Source organism: Hylobates moloch, unplaced genomic scaffold (assembly GCF_009828535.3).
Source record: "Hylobates moloch isolate HMO894 unplaced genomic scaffold, HMol_V3 SCAFFOLD_14, whole genome shotgun sequence".
Classification (NCBI taxonomy): Eukaryota; Metazoa; Chordata; class Mammalia; order Primates; family Hylobatidae; genus Hylobates; species Hylobates moloch.
Window position 1 is genome coordinate 92,597,172 of NW_026652289.1, and position 19,509 is coordinate 92,616,680.

Below are 19,509 nucleotides of genomic sequence, written 5' to 3' on the forward strand. Positions count from 1 at the left end.
AGTCAGACAGGGACATTTAATTCTGAGGAGGTTTCTGCTGACTTTTTTTCTGTGCCCTGCCCCCAGAGGTGGAGCCTACAGAGGCAGGCAGGCCCCCTTGAGCTGTGGTGGGCTCCACCCAGTTCGAGCTTCCTGGCTGCTTTGTTTACCTAAGCAAGCCTGGGCAATGGCGGGTGCCCCTCCCCCAGCCTCGCTGCCACCTTGCAGCTTGATCTCAGACTGCTGTGCTAGCAATCAGCGAGACTCCGTGGGCATAGGACCCTCCGAGCCAGGTGCAGGACACAATCTCCTAGTGTGCCGTTTTGCAGGCCTGTTGGAAAAGCGCAGTATTAGGGTGGGACTGACCCGATATTCCAGGTGCCGTCTGTTACCCCTTTCTTTGACTAGGAAAGGGAACTCCTTGACCCCTTGCACTTCCCGAGTGAGGCAATGCCTCGCCCTGCTTCGGCTCGCACACAGTGTGCTTCACCGACTGTCCTGCACATCTCCTAGTGTGCCGTTTTCCAGGCCCGTTGGAAAACCGCAGTATTAGGGTGGGACTGACCCGATTTTCCAGGTGCCGTCTGTTACCCCTTTCTTTGACTAGGAAAGGGAACTCCTTGACCCCTTGCACTTCCCGATTGAGGCAATGCCTCGCCCTGCTTCGGCTCGCACACAGTGCGCTTCACCGACTGTCCTGCACTGTTTGGCACTCCCTAGTGAGATGAAGCCGGTACCTCAAGCAGAAATGCAGAAATCACCCGTCTTCTGTGTCGCTCAGGCTGGGAGCCGGAGACCGGAGCTGTTCCTATTCGGCCATCTTGGCTCCACCTCTGTCCCTAATTGCTTTAAATCTTAAGCAATATTTTTTATTCAGTAAACTTAAATTCTTTCACAAGGTACAAAATCTTGCATAAACTGAACTAAAATAAAAGGACAGATTAAAGGTATTCCTTGTTCCCTTCTCTTCACTAGTCTAAAAACTTCTTTTTAATCTTAAGATTCTTTGTGATGAGGATGAGAAAAGAATCCTCAGTTTATTTTTCCACTATTAATCTTTCTTTTGATAAATCCTCTGTTGACTGGGTAGAGGTATGTTTGTGAAAGACATGTAACTTGGGGATTTGTTACTTCAGGCTTGTTCCCTTGAATTTCATCTCATCAGGCAAATCGTACTAGTTGTAGTTATGAGTTTTCCCTCAGTGAAGTAGCAATAGGCTGTAATCAAAAAAATATGCCATTTATAGAGATAAGATAAATGAAATAATACATATTTCGGCCACCAGGTTTTTCTATCTCACATACATGAGCAGCATTTCATTGCAGATACGGGACTGATTCTGTGGCTTAGCTTGATTAACATCTTTTGGAAGTTTTGCTAGTGTGCTTTCCTTTCTTTACTATGTTTCTCAGATTCCTTGTATCAGGGTTTTGGGTGTCACTTAGGTTTTGTCCACCAGATTCTATGAGATACCAGGCATCGTTTTGAGGATGTGGGTTATACACATGGCGTGCTTCTGGAACTATCAATCAATCAGCCCGTTTGGCTACCCAGTTTGTGGAAGCACAGGCAAGAGTGTTCTTTCCTGGTGATTCTCCAGGCCGTTTAATACCCTGCAATGTAATTGTCCGTCTGTGGCTCACAATTCATTAGTGAGCCATGAAATCAACTCAGTGGGACATAGCCAGCATTTTTGCATACTGGGTTGGGCTATAAATTATTTCTGTTGTCAATAAGTTTTAAATATTTTTCTGCTAAACTAACCAGAATGGATTCTGTTTTATGCAACAGAACTGTGATCAATACCAAGTAACAGTTGAGTGAGAACAAACAGTATTACATGGCTACCAAGAAATATGGTCTTAGTTTACACTGTTCATGTCAGTTACCTCTTACAGAAAGTCTGCTGTAACAGGCACTTTATAAACACCTGGTTTTTTACTCATACTGTGAGAGAGTAGGTAAAATCCATTGTACAGAGTGCAGAAATAGGCTCAGAGAGGTTTAGTAACCTGCATAACATTTCAGCTATGATGATCACTATCTTTGTTTTGTGCTGCTATACCTGAGATGGTAATTTACAGAGAATGGAAATTTATTCTCTGTTTTGGAGGCTGGGAAGTCCAAGATGGTGCCTCATTGCTGTGTCCTCCAGACAGGAGGAATGTCGTGTCCTCACATGGCAGAAGACTAGAAAAGAGCCACTCTCACAAGCCCATTTTATAAGGGCACTATAATGCATTCATGAGGGCTCAGTCCTTAGGACTTAAACACTTCCCGTTAGGCGCTGCCTCCCAGTACTGTTGCATTGGAGGCTAAGTTCCCAACATGAATTTTGGGGGACACTTTGAGACCACAGCAGTGACTTAAAATGCAGGCCATTATGCCTTCAGGTCCATAGTTGCAGTATCTTCAGCCTCTTCCAAGTGGTAGAGGTAGAGAATGTAGAGTAGAAGAGACGGTTTAATTTCTTCATACCCAGAATGTTTCCAGCTGTGTACCATGCTCTTGTTGCCCAGGCTGGAGTGTCATGGCATGATCTCAGCTCACTGCAGCCTCCACCTCCCTGGTTCAAGCGATTCCCCTGCCTCAGCCTCCCGAGTAGCTGGGATTACAGGTGCCCGTCACCACGCCCAACTAATTGTTTGCATTTTTAATAGAGGCGGTTCTTCACCATGATGGCCAGGCTGGTCTTGAACTGCTGTCTTTCAGGTGATCCACCCACCTTGGCCTCCCAGAGTGCTAGGATTACAGGTGTGAGCCACCACGCCAGGCTGACCTGGTCCTTTTAGCTGAGAAATAGTGAGAGGTGACAGCGTGCAGGCAGTCCTCACAGCCCTCACTTGCTCTCGGCGCCTCCTCTGCCTGGGCTCCCACTTCGGCGGCACTTGAGGAGCCCTTCAGCCCACCGCTGCACTGTGGAAGCCCCTTTCTGGGCTGTCCAAGGCGGGAGCCCACTCCCTCAGCTTGCAGGGAGGTGTGGAGGGAGAGGCACGAGTGGGAACTGGGGCTGCGTGCAGCGCTTATGGGCCAGCTGGAGTTCCGGGTGGACGTGGGCTTGGTGGGCCCTGAACTCGGAGCAGCCGGCCGGCCCTGCTGGCCCCGCCGGCCCCGGGCAATGAGGGGCTTAGCACCCGGGCCAGTGGCTGCAGAGGGTGTACTGGGTCCCCCAGCAGTACCAGCCCACCGGTGCTGCGCTCAATTTCTCACCGGGCCTTAGCTGCCTTCCCGTGGGGCAGGGCTCAGGGCCTGCTGCCTGCCATGCCTGAGCCTCCCACCCCCTGCATGGGCTCCTGTGCGGCCGGAGCCTCCCCGACAAGCGCCACCCCCTGCTCCACAGCACCCAGTCCCATCGACCACCCAAGGGCTGAGGAGTGCGAGCGCACGGCCCGGGACTGGCAGGCAGCTCCACCTGCAGCCCTGGTGCAGGATCCACTGGGTGAAGCCAGCTGGGCTCCTGAGTCTGGTGGAGATGTGGAGAACCTTTATGTCTAGCTCAGGGATTGTAAATACTCCAATCAGCACCCTGTGTCTAGCTCAGGGTTTGTGAATGCACCAATCTACACTCTGTATCTAGCTACTCTGGTGGGGCCTTGGAAAACCTTTATGTCTAGCTCAAGGGTTGTAAATACACCAATCGGCACTCTGTATCTAGCTCAAGGTTTGTAAACACACCAGTCAGCACCCTGTGTCTAGCTCGAGGTCTGTGAATGCACCAATTGACACTCTGTATCTAGCTGCTCTGGTGGGGCCTTGGAGAAGCTTTGTGTGGATACTCTGTATCTAACTGATCTGATGGGGAGGTGGAGAACCTTTATGTCTAGCTCAGGGATTGTAAACGCACCAATCAGCGCCCTGTCAAAACAGACCACTCGGCTCTACCAATCAGCAGGACATGAGTGGGGCCAGATAAGAGAATAAAAGCAGGCTGCCCGAGCCAGCAGTGGCAACCGGCTCGGGTCCCCTTCCACACTGTGGAAGCTTTGTTCTTTCACTCTTTGCAATAAATCTTGCTACTGCTCACTCTTTGGGTCCATGCTGCTTTTATGAGCTCTAACACTCACCCTGAAGGTCTGCAGCTTCACTCGTGAAGCCCGCGAGACCACGAGCCCACCGGGAGGAACGAACAACTCCAGACACGCCGCCTTGAGAGCTGTAACACTCACTGCGAAGGTCTGCAGCTTCACTCCTGAGCCAGCGAGACCACAAACCCACAGGAAGGAAGAAACTCAGAACACATCCGAACATCAGAAGGAATGAACAACTCCAGACGTGCCACCTTAAGAGCTGTAACACTCACCGTGAGGGTCCGCGGCTTCAATCTTGAAGTCAGTGAGACCAAGAATCCACCAATTCCAGACACAATACCATCTAGTATTATCATCCTAAGAAGAGAGGTGAAGTGGGGAGGAGTAACTTCTAAAAGGGAAGATAAAATGCCTTTTGTGAAAAGATGGTTCTCCATTGGAGATGGGTATGTAAGCAATGTTTTGATGTTGCTCCTTTTCTTACTGAAAAGGGAATGAAAAAATGGAAAAGAAATTATAACAAACAAATTTTCACTGGAAGAATTATCTCAAGAAGCATATGATTTAAAAAATATTAAAAAGTCTTTCATGGCAACTAAACACATTTAAGTTGGGAAGATTCTAAAAGATCCAGGATATCTCATAAAGAGGATATCTCATAAAGAAAAAGTCTAATAACTACGAGAGCAAAAGTAGAGAGAAGAGTTATGATTAAACTACTGGCCAGCCGCGGTGTCTCAAGCCTGTAATCCCAGCACTTTGGGAGGCCAAGGCAGGCAGATCACGAGGTCAGGAGACTGAGACCATCCTGGCTAACATGGTGTAACCCCGTCTCTACTAAAAATACAAAAAATTAGGCAGGTGTGGTGGTGGGCACCTGTAGTCCCAGCTACTCAGGAAACTGAGGCAGGAGAATGGCGTGAACCTGGGAGGCGGAGCTTGCAGCAAGCCGAGATCGCACCACTGCACTCCAGCCTGGGCAACAGAGTGAGACTCCGTCTAAAAAAAAAAAAAAAAAAGATAAAAAATTACCAAATTATATCTAGGTTTGATCATATGTTTTCAAAATGGCTTTACCTATGAGTAAAGAAACTTCTAGGAGAATATATATCAAAATGATGATATCTTTAGCTGTTGGAATTGCAGGTAATTTTTTCCTTTTTGCATGATCTATATTTTAACTTTTTTCTTTTTTTTTTCTGATACGGAGTCTTGCTCTGTCGCCCAGAGCTGGAGTGCAATGGTGTGATCTCGGCTCTCTGCAACCTCTGCCTCCTGGATTCAAGCAATTCTCCTGCCTCAGCCTCCTGAGTAGCTGGGATTACAGGCGTGCGCCACTATGTCCAGCTAATTTTTTTGTATTTTTAGTAGAGACAGGGTTTCATCATGTTGGCCAGGCTGGTCTTGAACTAGTGACCTCATGGTCTGCCCATCTCAGCCTCCCAAAGTGCTGGGATTAGTTACAGGCATGAGCCACTGCGCCCAGCCTATTTTAACATTTTTTAAACATGAAAACTATATTACTTGACTAAGAAATGATTAAAATTTTATTATAAAATACTTTTGTTACATTTGTATTGCATTTACTACTTTAACAAATATTTTTAATATTGAAAATATATGGGAACATTATAAATTACAAGTTTTGAAGTAAAAAATGAGCCTGATCTAATGAAAAAAATAGTAACTTCTTCGGGAGTTTTACATCTGAGTTTAAGTTGTGTTCTTTTACTGACTAAAAGATCTTCAATAAATAAAGTAAACTTCCAGATCCTCAATTTTTATCATGAAATAAAGAGAGTCTGTCGGATAACCTCTGTAGTCTTCTCCCCCTCTCCCGTTTTATGAATCTTGAGTTAAGACCAGACTGTACAGCCGTGGCAAATTACTGCCACCTGGTGGCAGTTATCTAAAGTGAGCTGGCCGTATTTAAGGGATAGAATCACCATCATTCATGCATACTTGTGTTTGCCTAGCATCTATGTGCCAGGCAAGTGTCAGCATTATTGTTTATCCGATTTACTGTTTTTCTAGATGATGTAGGTGAGACAACCAAGACATGAGCTGTGACATGCTAGCTGTGTGACCTTAAGGACATCATTTAACTTCTTGAGTCTGCCTTTCCATCTGAAAAATAAAGTTAATAATATCCACCTTATATTATTATAAGATCTAGAGATGATCGATGTAACGTATCTTACACAGTCCATGGCAAAAAGTATTTAGTCGATAAATGGTAGTAGTTATCCTTAGGAAGGTTACCATCTGTAGCAGGGGAAATAAGACAAATATAGGCATCTGTGCAAATATAGATAGTGTGACATATATGATGTGCATGAAAATACAAAGAGGGCATGAGGTATATTCAAGAAATGGCAAAACCAAAGTTCCAATGGACTGGAGTATAAAGGACATGTAGGGAATTGTTGGTAACTCTTCTGGAATGGTAGGTTGCAGATCTGTTTTAGAGGGTCCTAAACATCAAGGAAGCAATGGCCAATCACAGAAGAGTTTTGGACAAAGAATAATATCAATAGAGCTGAGCTTCAGGAATACTGATATTAATTAAATGTCTGACAATGAGGTTAAGAAGCCAGGTAATGAGCACAGAGAATGGCAAAAGAAAGGTCAGTGGAGACTGAGCGTGGTGGCTTACACCTGTAATCAAAGCACCTCGGGAGACTGAGGTGGGCAAATCACTTGTGCCCAGTAGTTCAAGACCAGCCTAAGCAATATAGCGAAACCCAGTCTCTACAAAAATTAGCCAGGCATGATAGCCCATGCTTGTAGTCCCAGCTACTCAGGAGGCTGAGAGATGGGAAGATCACTTGAGCCCCGGAAATTGAGGATGCCATAGACCTTTGGTAATTACCCCAGGCAACGAGACTGTTTTACAATGCGGCATAATCACGCCACTGCACTCCAGCCTGGGCAACAAAGTGAGACTCTGTCTCAAAAAAATAAAAAGGAAAGAAAGAAAGATGGGTAGGAATTACACTGAAAAACTGCAGAACTGCAGTTGTGAGTGAATCTTTACAAATGAACTACCTGAGACAAAGGGAAACTAAGACGTATTTGGTGGCAGGACACCAACCAGCCATAGCAGTTGTAAGACTAAACTCCAGGGTACCTGGCCTGGGTCTAATACCCTTTCCCCGTCCATGAAAGGCGTTAGCCCACATTTCTACTGAGGTCTGAACCAAATACAGGTTTGGCCTTGGAATCACACATTGTTCAATACATAGGAGAGTAACTCTTTGTGACTATTTTCTAACATGCCAGGGGCTAAAGAGGAAATATGACAAAATACTTTTCTACAAGGGCATTCACTTTGAGTATTAGAAAGAACATTCTACTTAGAATAAAATAAAATCCCAAGTGTGCCCATTTAAAAATCCCTGTGGGATTTATAATGGCTTAACTTTTAGTTGAGAAGAATTTTTTTTTTTTCTGGCATCTTAGGGAAGCAGACACTTTCAGAGGTGATGCTTTGACAAATAGTAGCATAGATCAGGACAAATGACAGGAAGCTCTCATAAAATATACTTTGATGACTGCAAAGGCAAATAATGATATAATGCCCTGCAGCTACATGTTTGAAATGGAAACGTTTGGAATGAGGATGTTAGGGAAAATAATATTAGAAGAAGACTAATGCTGTATGAGGTTCCTGTCAGATGAGGAGTGTAGGATAATTGTGCAACAGTGAAATCATATGGTTTAGAAAAAAGAAGGTGCTGTTGACTGAGACTCTTTATCATAGAAGAGATGAAACACTTTTTCATAGTCAGAAAAATCAATATACAGCCCAAGAAGAGAAGTCGTTTGATGATAAGGCAATAAAAACTTCAAAGGGCAAGTTAAAAATGTTTCCTAATTTATTTCAGCCTAAACTGATCCCTGCACCCGTCTCACGCTGTCCGCCAGCTCTTTTGCTGGAGTATGTTACCCTTTCTCCTTGGAATCATTACCCGGTCTCCTTGGAATGGAAACTGTGTCAGACTCCAGGGGTGAGTGGGAGGGAAAATGGTGCTGGCAGAAAGAGAGGAAGTGTTTTTTCAATTTAGAGCTAGAAGTAAGTGCTGACATTGTCTCATGTGTGTTTGGGGACAATGGCACAGGCCAGCGGTAACATGTCCACTTTTCTGTGTCCCTTGCTCAGATGTGTTTGGCATGAGGCTGCAAAAGCCACGGCTACTTTATCGCACCCCCAAATCTCTGAATCTCTTTTCTCCCTCCTGGGAATGTGAAATGTGGACAACATGCAGCTTCTACCTTTGTATTGTTAACGTAATTATCCAGATGAATTCTCTTACTATTTCCCCACACATATTTTGAAACAAAAAATCCTTTCCGTTACAAAACTTCACTTCCTTTCTTCAGAAGCACACCTTCTGTGGGGTTTGAACATTAACCTCAGCTGACTTCAGAGCTGCACTAAGCAAAGCCTGTGTTTTCTAGGCCAAAGTAGACTAAGTGAAGTGAAAGGAGCTGTTGCCAGTTGATGCTGACGAAGGTAGAAGAGAGGCTGGGTACTCACGCTAGGTTCCACCCCGTGCACCGCCCTCTCCCCCAGTACAGCTCATCTGGGACTTCAGATTCCTCAACCTTCTAGGTCACCTCTGATGAGCAGGGGCTGTGATAACTGCTTAGCCTTCTGGCTACTGTAGTGCGGTTGGGAGAGAAAATATGTATTAATATTGTTTATTATTTAAAGACAGGTTTATTTGTGTCTATATTGAACATCTCTTGTTTAGAAGGCAAAATAACCATCTGCCTGCCACATTTTACCTTGCAGGCATAGAGCATCACCTTTTTTTCTGAGACAGAGTCTTGCTCTGTCACCCAGGCTGGAGTGCAGTGGCGTGATTTCGGCTCCCTACAACTTCTGCTGCCTGGGTTCAAGGGATTCTCCGGCCTCAGCCTCCTGAGTAGTTGAGATTACAGGTGCCTGCCACCATGCCTGGTTAATTTTTGTATTTTTAGTAGAGACAGGGTTTCACCATGTTGGCCAGACTGGTCTCGAACCCCCGGCCTCAAGTGATCCACCCACCTCAGCCTCCCAAAGTGCTGGGATTACAGGCGTAAGCACCGCGTCCGGCCAGAGTATCATCCTTTAAACGGCTTTGTTCTGATATAATTATCTGTGTCCAAATTTTTAGAATCGATTTTCAGAACTTAAATTAGAATACAAGTAATAAAAGGAAGAGAGCTAACATTTTTTAAGTGCTACATACACCAGGTGCTATTCTAGTTGTGTTCCTTTTACCTGAACGAGGTATTGTAAACCTGAGGGCAGGATTTACTCCTAGGGTGAAAACTGGTCTCTTTATTTGTAGGGAGTCAGCAAGCCATTCTGATGGGCTACTCAAATGTTAGAGTAGCATCTCAGAGTTCAAGGGCTTGTTTGGGCAGGCTGAGAAGGAGAGGCAGAGAGATGTGAGGGACTCAGGAGTTGGTGGCGGGGGTGGTTAGCAGGGGGCAGGAACGCCAAAATATGGTAGGAGGCTAATCAGAGAAAGGACCAGTGAGAAATTTCCTGCATCAAGGAGTGCCAAGACACTTCTTCTAAATTTATATTATGGAAATTTCTAGCATATACAAAAGCATAATGAACCCCGGTGTAATCATCACTCAGCTTTAACAATGATCCTCTCACAGCTGATTTTGTTTCTCCCGTATCCCTACCTACTTGCGCACTCCCAACCCCCAGCGAATTATTTTGAAACAAATCCCAGACATTGTATCACTTCACAGATTACATTTTAATCTGTTTTCCGAGCCATCTGTGCTGTAGCTCCCCTCTTATTACCCAAACTTCAGTCAAATCCACTCCATTAGTGTCAGTGGGACTTTAGAGGGGGACTAAAAGCAAAAGAGTTTGCATCTGGGCCAAAGTGGGTGAAGAAAAAGTAGTGAGAAGCCTAATGCACAGCTGAGATTAAGAATAAGCAGAGCTCCTGAGAATCCTTGAAAAGATTGGAGGTGAAGGGATGCTAGTTCTTCCACAGAAGTCAGATGGGAGTTTTATATAGGAGTGTGTGTGTGTGTGTGTGTGTGTGTGTGTGTGTGTGTGTGTGTGCTGTTATTAAAATGAAGAGCGACTCCGGAAGACTGGAAGACTTGGGGACAGCCAGACAGCTGGCGTTTGGGTTACAGTTGCATTTTCCAAGTTTCCTTTCCTTGCAAGGAAAGAAAATACTAAATTTAAACACCATCTTTCAATTTCTCAGTCAATAATTTCCTTTTCTGTCTCTTCCACAAATGCAGTTTCAAGACATCAATGCAAGGCATTTATTTTCTACGGCGCCTTTCAGAAACATGAAATCACTAAAGGAGCGTTGTTAAGCTATTCCAATCCCAATTAGGTTTGCAGCTGATGTCTATGTAGCCTTGTTTAAGTCACTATTCTTTAACAACTTGTGGTGAAGCTAGCAAAAATTGTGAAAAGTGGACCTAGATTCTTGCAAAATTATCCTGTAGCATTCTCAAGGTGGGGAAAAGGAAAATATGGACAATAATTGAACTAAATTTAATTTTATCGAGTTAATAATGCCTTTAAGATTATAGATAGGCCGGGCACAGTGGCTCACGCCTATAATCCCAGCACTTTGAGAGGCCAAGGCAGGTGGATCACCTGAGATCAAGAGTTCGAGACCAGCCTAGCTAACATGGTGAAACCACATCTCTGCTAAAAATACAAAAGATTAGCCAGGCATGGTGGCGGGTGCCTGTAATCCCAGCTACTTGGGAAGCTGAGGCAGGAGAATCACTTAAACCGGGGAGGCGGAGGTTGCAATAAGCTGAGATTGCGCCATTGCACTCCAGCCTGGGCAACAAGAGCAAAACTCCGTCTCAAAAAGCAAAACAAAACAAAAGATGATAGATAAACAGAGGAATTTGGGATTTGAAATGTCATCTTCTCTTAGGATGCAGCTAGACAGTTGATAATTGCCCAAATAAGTTTAATATGGGATAGACTGTGAACTTTTTTTGCATGCAGATAGCATGAGTTATAGCTATTTCCTTATTTATATTCTAATAGAAAAATTTTTCTTTGAGAAAAGAAGATGGCAACTTTACTATCTTTATCAGATGTGTTTCTGTCTTAAAAAAAGACACAGGCTGTATGTGGGAAACAAAAATTATAACCAACATTAAGACAATATGTTGTTGAAAATATTGCTATCTAGAGGCCTTAGGAAATAGTATCTAGCAACCACTAGATGTCACTTGATGTTTGCTTTTTTGTAAAAGGTAGTTTTTCGTTTTGTTTTTGTTTTTTCATAGTTTATCTGCAATTGTAAGTCTACAATTCTCAATGGGTCCAAGCTGGCAGAAAACAAAATGCTGCAATATTTGAGTGAAAGCAGGCAAAAGTCATTAGATGAGAACAATGATTTTAACTTTAAATAAGATTTGGGTGGTTGCAGAGTTTGTATAATCTCTCCTGGCATTTGTAAGGACCAGAGAAGCCAGCAGCTTTGCCCTCCTGCTGTGTTTAAACAAAAATGGAAAATTGTAATGAACAGCTAGATTTTTCCTATCTTTCATTTTTTTCTTCCTCCTCCTCCTTCCCCATTTTTAGGAGAATGTGACTTTTAAAATGATTGCCCTTTAATGAGGCTACTTGCAGCATTTTAAGATCAATCCTTCTTTGTTCAAATTTCTACCCAGAAATTAAAACTGTTTTAATCTTTATTATCTCAGTAAAGTGCATGTGACCAAAGTAAATGGAGAAGATGTCTAGAAATGTCATGAGGGTTCTCTGGGGTTATCCACTTCCTGTATTTACTAAAACTCTAATAATCAGTTCCAGTAGAGACCATGTATCCTGGGGTTTGTTTTGTGTAACAGCTATTTGTTTATTTTTTTTAAGTGTCATTGTATTTTGGCTTCATGATGGTTAAATGAGTCTCCGTATTAAGTAAACCTCTCTGACCCTGCCTATTTCCTGTCTTGTCAAACCTTTCCTTGTAAGAATAACAGTGTTCTTTTATTTGGTAGTGTGCAGCATGATGTTTTTGGCATGGCCAACATTTTTGACTTGCAAAAATTTGTGACCTCAAGTGTGAGAGAAGTGAATGCTTTCTTCGGTACCTCATAGGGTCTCAATCTTAAAAAGTATCTTGCGAAAGAATTATCAGCATGTTTATTTCCCAAACATCACAAAAAACAAATAGAAATAGTTTTTTTAGTAAGCTACTAAAAATATTAAACCAATGAATACTTGGTGAACATTTTGCTGCTACAAAACTTACATAATTTCTCAAACTGGCCTAGCTATATGAAGACACAGAGCTTTTATTTATTATGTTCTGTCTAGTAATTCATATTTTTGAAAACATATTTCCAGACCAAAACACATTATATGGGAGAAGAGTATTGCTATTCCAAGTCACAGAATGGAAGAAATATCTTTGTTGCCTCATCCTTATATACCTAGGTCTATTTAGTTCTGAGATGGATTCTATAACATAAGAACCATCAAAATCAAGTCTCAATCAAATGCACCTCCTTCTTTTAAGGTAGCTAGGTATTTGCTGGCATTTTTCTCTATCTTTTGGTTTATTTTTCAATAATGTGGACATTATGAGAATAAAATCATGGTAAACATCTCTTGCATTTAAAGATTGACAACTGCTAAATATTAATTTTGATATATTGATAACTAATTAGAATCTGAAAAAATAGATTGTGTTGATTTGAACGTGTCATGAATAAATTCTTATAATCACATAGCAGTACTTCTGAAAGTCTTGGCTAACAAAAATCTAAATATCTGCAGCAAGTGGAATTTGATAAAAGTACCATTAACTAGTAGTTTTTTGTTTCTTATCATTGGCTAGAAATACAGTTCTAATAAAGAGCCTGTGATGTATGGGCAGTAACAAAGAAAAAGCTGAGGACTAAAAAGATACATTCATCATTCTAGTATGGAATATTTTTTCTCAAAATATCTGAAACACAGAACTATAAGCTTAATTTAAGATTTTCAGCCTGAGAAACATGGTGAAAACCCATCTCTACCAAAAATATAAAAATTAGCTGGGCATGATGGTGCATGCCTGTAGCCTATAGTCCCAGCCATTCAGGAGGTTGAGGTGGGAGGATCGATTGAGCCTAGGAGTTCGAGGCTGCAGTGAACCAAGATCACACCATTGCACTCCAACTTGGGTGACAGAAGGAGATCCTGTCTTAAAAAATATATTTTTTCTTAGACCTGTCATCAAACTTCCTTTAATTGTTCATTGTCATTAAGTATTTCTTTTTCAGAGCCAAATCCAAGGAGACTTAAATTGTATTATCAAGATTTATTTCATTTATACCACACACGTATAACACATATACTTTCCTATACTATAGTTTTCAAAACACTATTGTATTGTCTTCCTTTTTAGAAAAAAAATATAGTAATGCTTGAAATTGTATTAGCATTTTAACTAGCCCAGTACCATTTTTTTCCACATTGGTGGTTGTAATAGGCCTCCAGAAGTTGTAGGTGTAGGCCCTTGTAGGTACAGATTGCCTTGTGTAAATAATCATTTTTTCTTTAATAGAACCTAATTTTTTAAAAGCACATTTAAGTTGTACAGTTGTGATTTGAAATAATAACAAAAAGTGATTACACCTAAAAGTTCTAAACTGGTACAATATTATCATGCCATTAGCTGTGATGGAGCTGAAAGCTGATAGAACTTACACTTGTATCTCATGACTCTGTTTCCTTTGAAGTAAGCACTGGTGGCTGACTGAGTTTAATGTCCCAGCTTTTTGGATCTCTAAGAGCATTACAGTGTGATTTTAAAACCTGCCACAAATTCCTCTCTATGCAACTTACTATGTGCTATGTATGTGTTTTTAGAAAAATCAACTGGAGCATGTGCCTGTAGTCCCAGCTACTCGAGAGGCTGACTCAGGAGAATCATTTGAGCCCCGGAAGCGGGAGGTTGCAGTGGGCCGAGATCACACCACTGCACTCCAGCCTATGGAACAGGGAGAGACTCCATCTAAAAAAAAAGCAAAACAAAAACAACAACAACAACAGCAAAAAACCAGTTGGAATCAAAATGTGTTTTGAAATGAGTCACTTTATTTTCGATTTCTTAAGAGTTTTCTGAAATTTTTTTTTTTTTTTTTTTTTTGAGACAGTCTCACTCTTTTGCCCAGGCTAGAGTGCAGTGGCACGATCTCCATCTCTGCAAGCTCAGCCTCCCAGGTTCAAGCAATTCTCCTGCCTCAGCCTCCTGAGTAGCTGGGACTACAGGTGCCTGCCACCATGGCTGGCTAATTTTTTTGTATTTTTAGTAGAGATGGGGTTTCACTGTGTTAGCCAGGATGGTCTCGATCTCCTGACCTCGTGATCTCCCTGCCTTGGCCTCCCAAAGTGCTAGGATTACAGGTGCGAGACACCGCACCTGGCCTTCTGAAATTTTAAAACTTGCTTCAGCATAGTGCTGAAATACTTTATGTATGTAATGTAGAAGTCAATACAACAATAAAAATATCAGTCCTCTATCTACCCTGCTCCACGCTGAGTCCAAACACTTTCAACTGTTTGTGATTTACTTTCATGTTCCTAAATAATATGCAAGTGCAGTTATTTCATTTTGTTTCAAATGTAGGCACTTTCTACTGGTTTTCTTCTGGGGCTGATGAGAATTTAGCTTTCTTACCATACCCCACTGGCTGCACTCCTCCCATGCCCCCACTTTGTCCTTCCTCTCATCCTCCCAACATAATCGTCTAACAATAGTCTGGCTAAATTTAAAGCTGAGTCATATAGTGTACTATGGTAACATGTTTATGTAACTTTTTGTGGGTTTCTTTTTTTCGTTAGTAATAGCTTATTTTTTGTTGTTGCTTAGTGTTTTACGCTTATTAGGAATTTCTCCCCAAATTCTTTGGTAGAATTGTGATACTCCCTTGAATAGAGTTGGACCCTAAGATAATCTGTCAGTTTCTTTTTCTTTTCATTTTTTTCTTCTAGATGCTTCCTCACTTTAATCCCTTTGTTCCCAGCTCCTGTCACTCCCGACTACTCTGCAACTGCCATCCTGGAGCTCAGTCTTCTTAGGAATCCCTTTCATCTGTGTCCTCCATGCAATTTCCTATTACCTGTATCCCATGCTTTTCCAGTTTTGGGTTTGTTCCTCACTTTGGTAAAGCACAGTCTCCAGCAGCTGCTTTTTAAACATTTTAAATTTTTATTTTATTTTATTTATTATTATTTTTGAGATGGAGTTTTGCTCTTGTTGCCCAGGCTGGAGTGCAGTGGCGCAATCTGGGCTCACTACAACCTCTGCCTCCTGGGTTCAAATGATTCTCCTGCCTCAGCCTCCCAAGTAGCTGGGATTACAGGCACCCGCCACCATGCCTGGCTAATTTTTGTATTGTTAGTAGAGACGTGGTTTCACCATGGTGGCCACAGTGGTCTCGAATTCCTGACCTCAGGTGATCTGCACGCCTTGGCCTCCCAAGGTGCTGGGATTACAGGCGTGAGCCACTGCACCTGGCCTAAACATTTTTTTAAATTGAAATATAGCAAACTGTTTGCTAAACTTAAGTGCACTAACTTCAGTGCTCAGCCCAATGCATTTTTGTATACACAGACATTCCCGTAACTGACATCCAGATCAAGATACTGAATAGTTCCCAAACTCTTCAAGGCTCCCGCATGCCTCTTCCCCATCACTAACCTCTACCCTACCCCGTGCCTTCAACAGGGTCGTCACTACTCTGGCTTCTACCACCATCAATGAATTTTGCCTGTTCTTGAACTTTATATAAAATCATCACACAGTATGTACTGTTTTGTGTTTGGTATTCTTGCTTCATGCTTGGGAAAGTCATCCATGTTGTTGCATGTACCAGTTGTTTATTTTGTTGTTTGTTTTTGCTATTTTATGTGGTATGAATGTAAAGTATTTGGATATAATAAATAAAGCTGCTTCAACCAGTCTGGTCCCTGTCTTTTGCTGCACGCATGCACTCATTTCTTTTGGGGAATATCACCTAGAGGTGGAATTGCTGGGTCACAGGGTAGCCATTAACTTCTTGAGAAATGGTACAGTTAGAAATATCTTTGATAGGTTGTACATTAGGTTAGGCTAGACTATGCTGCAGAAAAAAATAAGCTTCACTTCTTTTTTTTAATTATACTGTAAGTTTTAGGGTACATGTGCACAACGTGCAAGTTTGTTACATATGTATACATGTGCCATGTTGGTGTGCTGCACCCATTAACTTGTCATTAACATTAGGACTATCTCCTAATGACCCAGCCATCCCATTACTGGGTATATACCCAAAGGATTATAAATCATGCTGCTATAAAGACACATGCACACATGTGTTTATTGCAGCACTATTCACAATATCAAAGACTTGGAACCAACCCAAATGTCCAACAATGATTGACTGGATTAAGAAAATGTAGCTTCACTTCTTAATGGGCTAACATGTCAAGTCTTTTTCTGGGTCACACCAAGTTGGCTGGAAGTTGAGTAACTCTCCAGGGCAACTATCTTTCATGTGGTGATCCAGTAATGCAAACTGCTTCAATCTTGTGGCTCCACCATTTCAACATCAGACCTCTTCAGAAAGCATGGAGTTCATACTCCTGTCTTTAATTATTTGGCCAGAAAGTTTATGTCACTTCTGTTCACAGCCATGATCAGAACGCATGGCCCTGCCTAACTTGGAGAGGCCTGGGAAGTGTAGTCCTCTTTGCACCCAGGAAGGAAAGGGGAACCAGATATTGGGGAGCATAAATACTGTATACCACACTTCACATCCCTGACAATACCTTGATTCTAATTTCATAGTGAAATGAGAGATTGGCCAGGGATTAAAGCCTTGGTAGAAAGTCATTTTTTTCCTTGGGATCTTGAAGTCATTTCTACATTGTTTTTTAGCTTCTACTGTTACTGTTAAGAAGTCCGGTACATTTTGAATCAACTTTATGTGGAAACTATTTTTTTCTTTGGAGTCTTAAAGAATTTTCTTTTTCATTCCTAGTATTTTGAAATTTCACAATGACATACCTTGGTATGGGTATTTTACTTTCTTATCTTTACTCATTGTGTTTTTTTTGTTTGTTTCTTTTGTACTGCCTTCTAAAAGATATTCTTTTTTTTTTTTTCTTCATTAAACTTTTTTAATGGGTCTCAAAATTCTGTGACAAATTTTTGGTCAAGTTGTTGCCATTAAAAAGTACTGATTTTAAAAACTAATAACTTAAAACTGCCACATGCAATAAAGAAAACCAAAGTGGTCCACAAAACATTCTCCTTTCCTTCTGAAGGTTTTACGATACATTGTTATCATTAACCAGTCTTTTACTACTAAACTTAAATGGCCAATTGAAACAAATAGTTCTGAGACCGTTCTTCCACCACTGATTCAGAGTGGGGTGGCAGGTATTAGGGATAATATTCATTTAGCCTTCTGAGCTTTCTGGGCAGACTTGGTGACCTTGCCAGCTCCAGCAGCCTTCTTGTCCACTGCTTTGATGACACCGACCGCAACTGTCTGTCTCATATCACGAACAGCAAAGCGACCCAAAGGTGGATAGTCTGAGAAGCTCTCAACACACGTGGGCTTGCCAGGAACCATATCAATAATGGCAGCATCACCAGACTTCAAGAATTTAGGGCCATCTTCCAGCTTTTTACCAGAACGGCAATCAATCTTTTCCCTCAGCTCAGCAAACTTACATGCAATGTGAGCCATGTGGCAATCCAGTACAGGGGCATAGCCAGTGCTTATTTGCCCTGGATGGTTCAGGATAATCACCTGAGCAGTGAAGCCAGCTGCTTCCTTTGGTGGGTCATTTTTGCTGTCACCAGCAACGTTGCCACGACAAAGATCCTTGACAGATACATTCTTGACATTGAAGCCCACATTGTCCCCAGGAAGAGCTTCACTCAAAGCTTCATGGTGCATTTTGACAGATTTTACTTCTGTTGTAACGTTGACTGGAGCAAAAGTGACCACCGTACCAGGTTTGAGAACGCCAGTCTCCACTTGGCCAACAGGAACAGTACCAATACCACCAATTTTGTAGACATCCTGGAGAGGCAGGTGCAAGGGCTTCTCAGTTGGACGAGTTGGTGGTAGGATGCAGTCCAGAGCCTCAAGCAGCATGGTTCCACTGGCATTGCCATCCTTACAGGTGAATTTCCATCCCTTGAACCAAGGCATGTTAGCACTTGGCTCCAGCATGTTGTCACCATTCCAATCAGAAATTGGCACAAATGCTACTGTGTCGGGGTTGTAGCCAATTTTCTTAATGTAAGTGCTGACTTCCTTAACAACTTCCTCATATCTCTTCTGGCTCTAGGGTGGCTCAGTGGAATCCATTTTGTTAACACCAACAATTAGTTGTTTCACACCCAGTGTGTAAGCCAGAAGGGCATGCTGTCGGGTCTGCCCATTCTTGGAGATACCAGCTTCAAATTCACCAACACCATCAGCAACAATCAGGACAGCACAGTCAGCCTGAGATATCCCTGTAATCATGTTTTTGATGAAGTCTCTGTGTCCTGAGGCATCAATGATAGTCACATAGTACATGCTGGTCTCAAATTTCCACAAGGAGATATTAATGGTGATATCACGTTCACGCTCAGCTTTCAGTTTATCCAAGACCCAGGCATACTTGAAGGAGCCCTTTCCCATCTCAGCAGCCTCCTTCTCAAATTTTTCAATGGTTCTTTTGTCAATGCCACCGCATTTATAGATCAGATGGCCAGTAGTGGTGGACTTGCCCGAATCTACATGTCCAATGACCACAATGTTGATATGAGTCTTTTCCTTTCCCATTTTGGCTTTTAGGGGTAGTTTTCATGACACCTGTGTTCTGGCGGCAAACCCGTTGCGAAAAAGCTCTAAAAGATATTCTTAACTTTACCTGCCAATTCTTTGTGGATTTTAAAAAACATTTCTACTTTAACATTTTAATTTTTAAGAGATTTTTATAGCATCTTGTTATATAGGTGCAGGAACTCTTAAAGGAGGGTTTCTGAAGTCTTCTCTTGCATTGCCTCTCTTCATGGTTTTTTTTTTTTTTTTTCTGCTTGTTTGTCATTGCTCTTGTTTTTAAAACCTGTCTCTCATATTGGAGAATTTCCTAATGTATCTGGAGATCTTTGGCTGCCTACAAGTAGGCGTCAGGGAATAAAAGGTTGATTGGAAGCCCTGTGTGCTTTGGTAGGACTTGCAGACTGGTGGACTGCACTGTAGAATGATGGAAGCCCTGTGTGCCTTGGTAGGACTTGCAGACTGGTGGGCTGCACTGTAGAATGATAGGCAGGAGCCAGGCACTTCATTGGGCGACTGCCATGTCAGTATTAGCAGGTGTTTTCCTTGGGGCTAGTCACTTTCTCCAAGGAAGAACTTGCCAGTCTCCTCTGTGGGGAGCATAGGCTTGGAGGTCTGTGTTCATGGAGCTGCAGGAAGGCTTCCACGTGTCCCCCTTCGGTATGTAGACTTTCACTA

At 42.4% G+C, this 19,509-nt stretch overlaps 1 protein-coding gene and 1 pseudogene across 4 annotated transcripts in view; one reads left to right on the top strand and one right to left on the bottom strand.

Annotated features, from left to right (window-relative positions):
* DUT (deoxyuridine triphosphatase) overlaps positions 1 to 14,104 on the top strand; it is a 45,545-nt gene extending 31,441 nt beyond the window's left edge. For all 4 annotated transcript variants that reach the window (XM_058428026.1, XM_058428028.1, XM_058428023.1 and 1 more), the window contains exon 7: positions 13,874 to 14,104. In XM_058428026.1, coding sequence (XP_058284009.1) covers positions 13,874 to 14,089 — 216 coding nt within the window. In that variant the 3' untranslated portion in view covers positions 14,090 to 14,104. The remainder of the gene's footprint in view (positions 1 to 13,873) is intronic.
* A 3,032-nt stretch (positions 14,105 to 17,136) lies between these two features.
* LOC116482592 (putative elongation factor 1-alpha-like 3) lies at positions 17,137 to 18,880 on the bottom strand (annotated as a pseudogene).
* Positions 18,881 to 19,509: the final 629 nt, after the last annotated feature.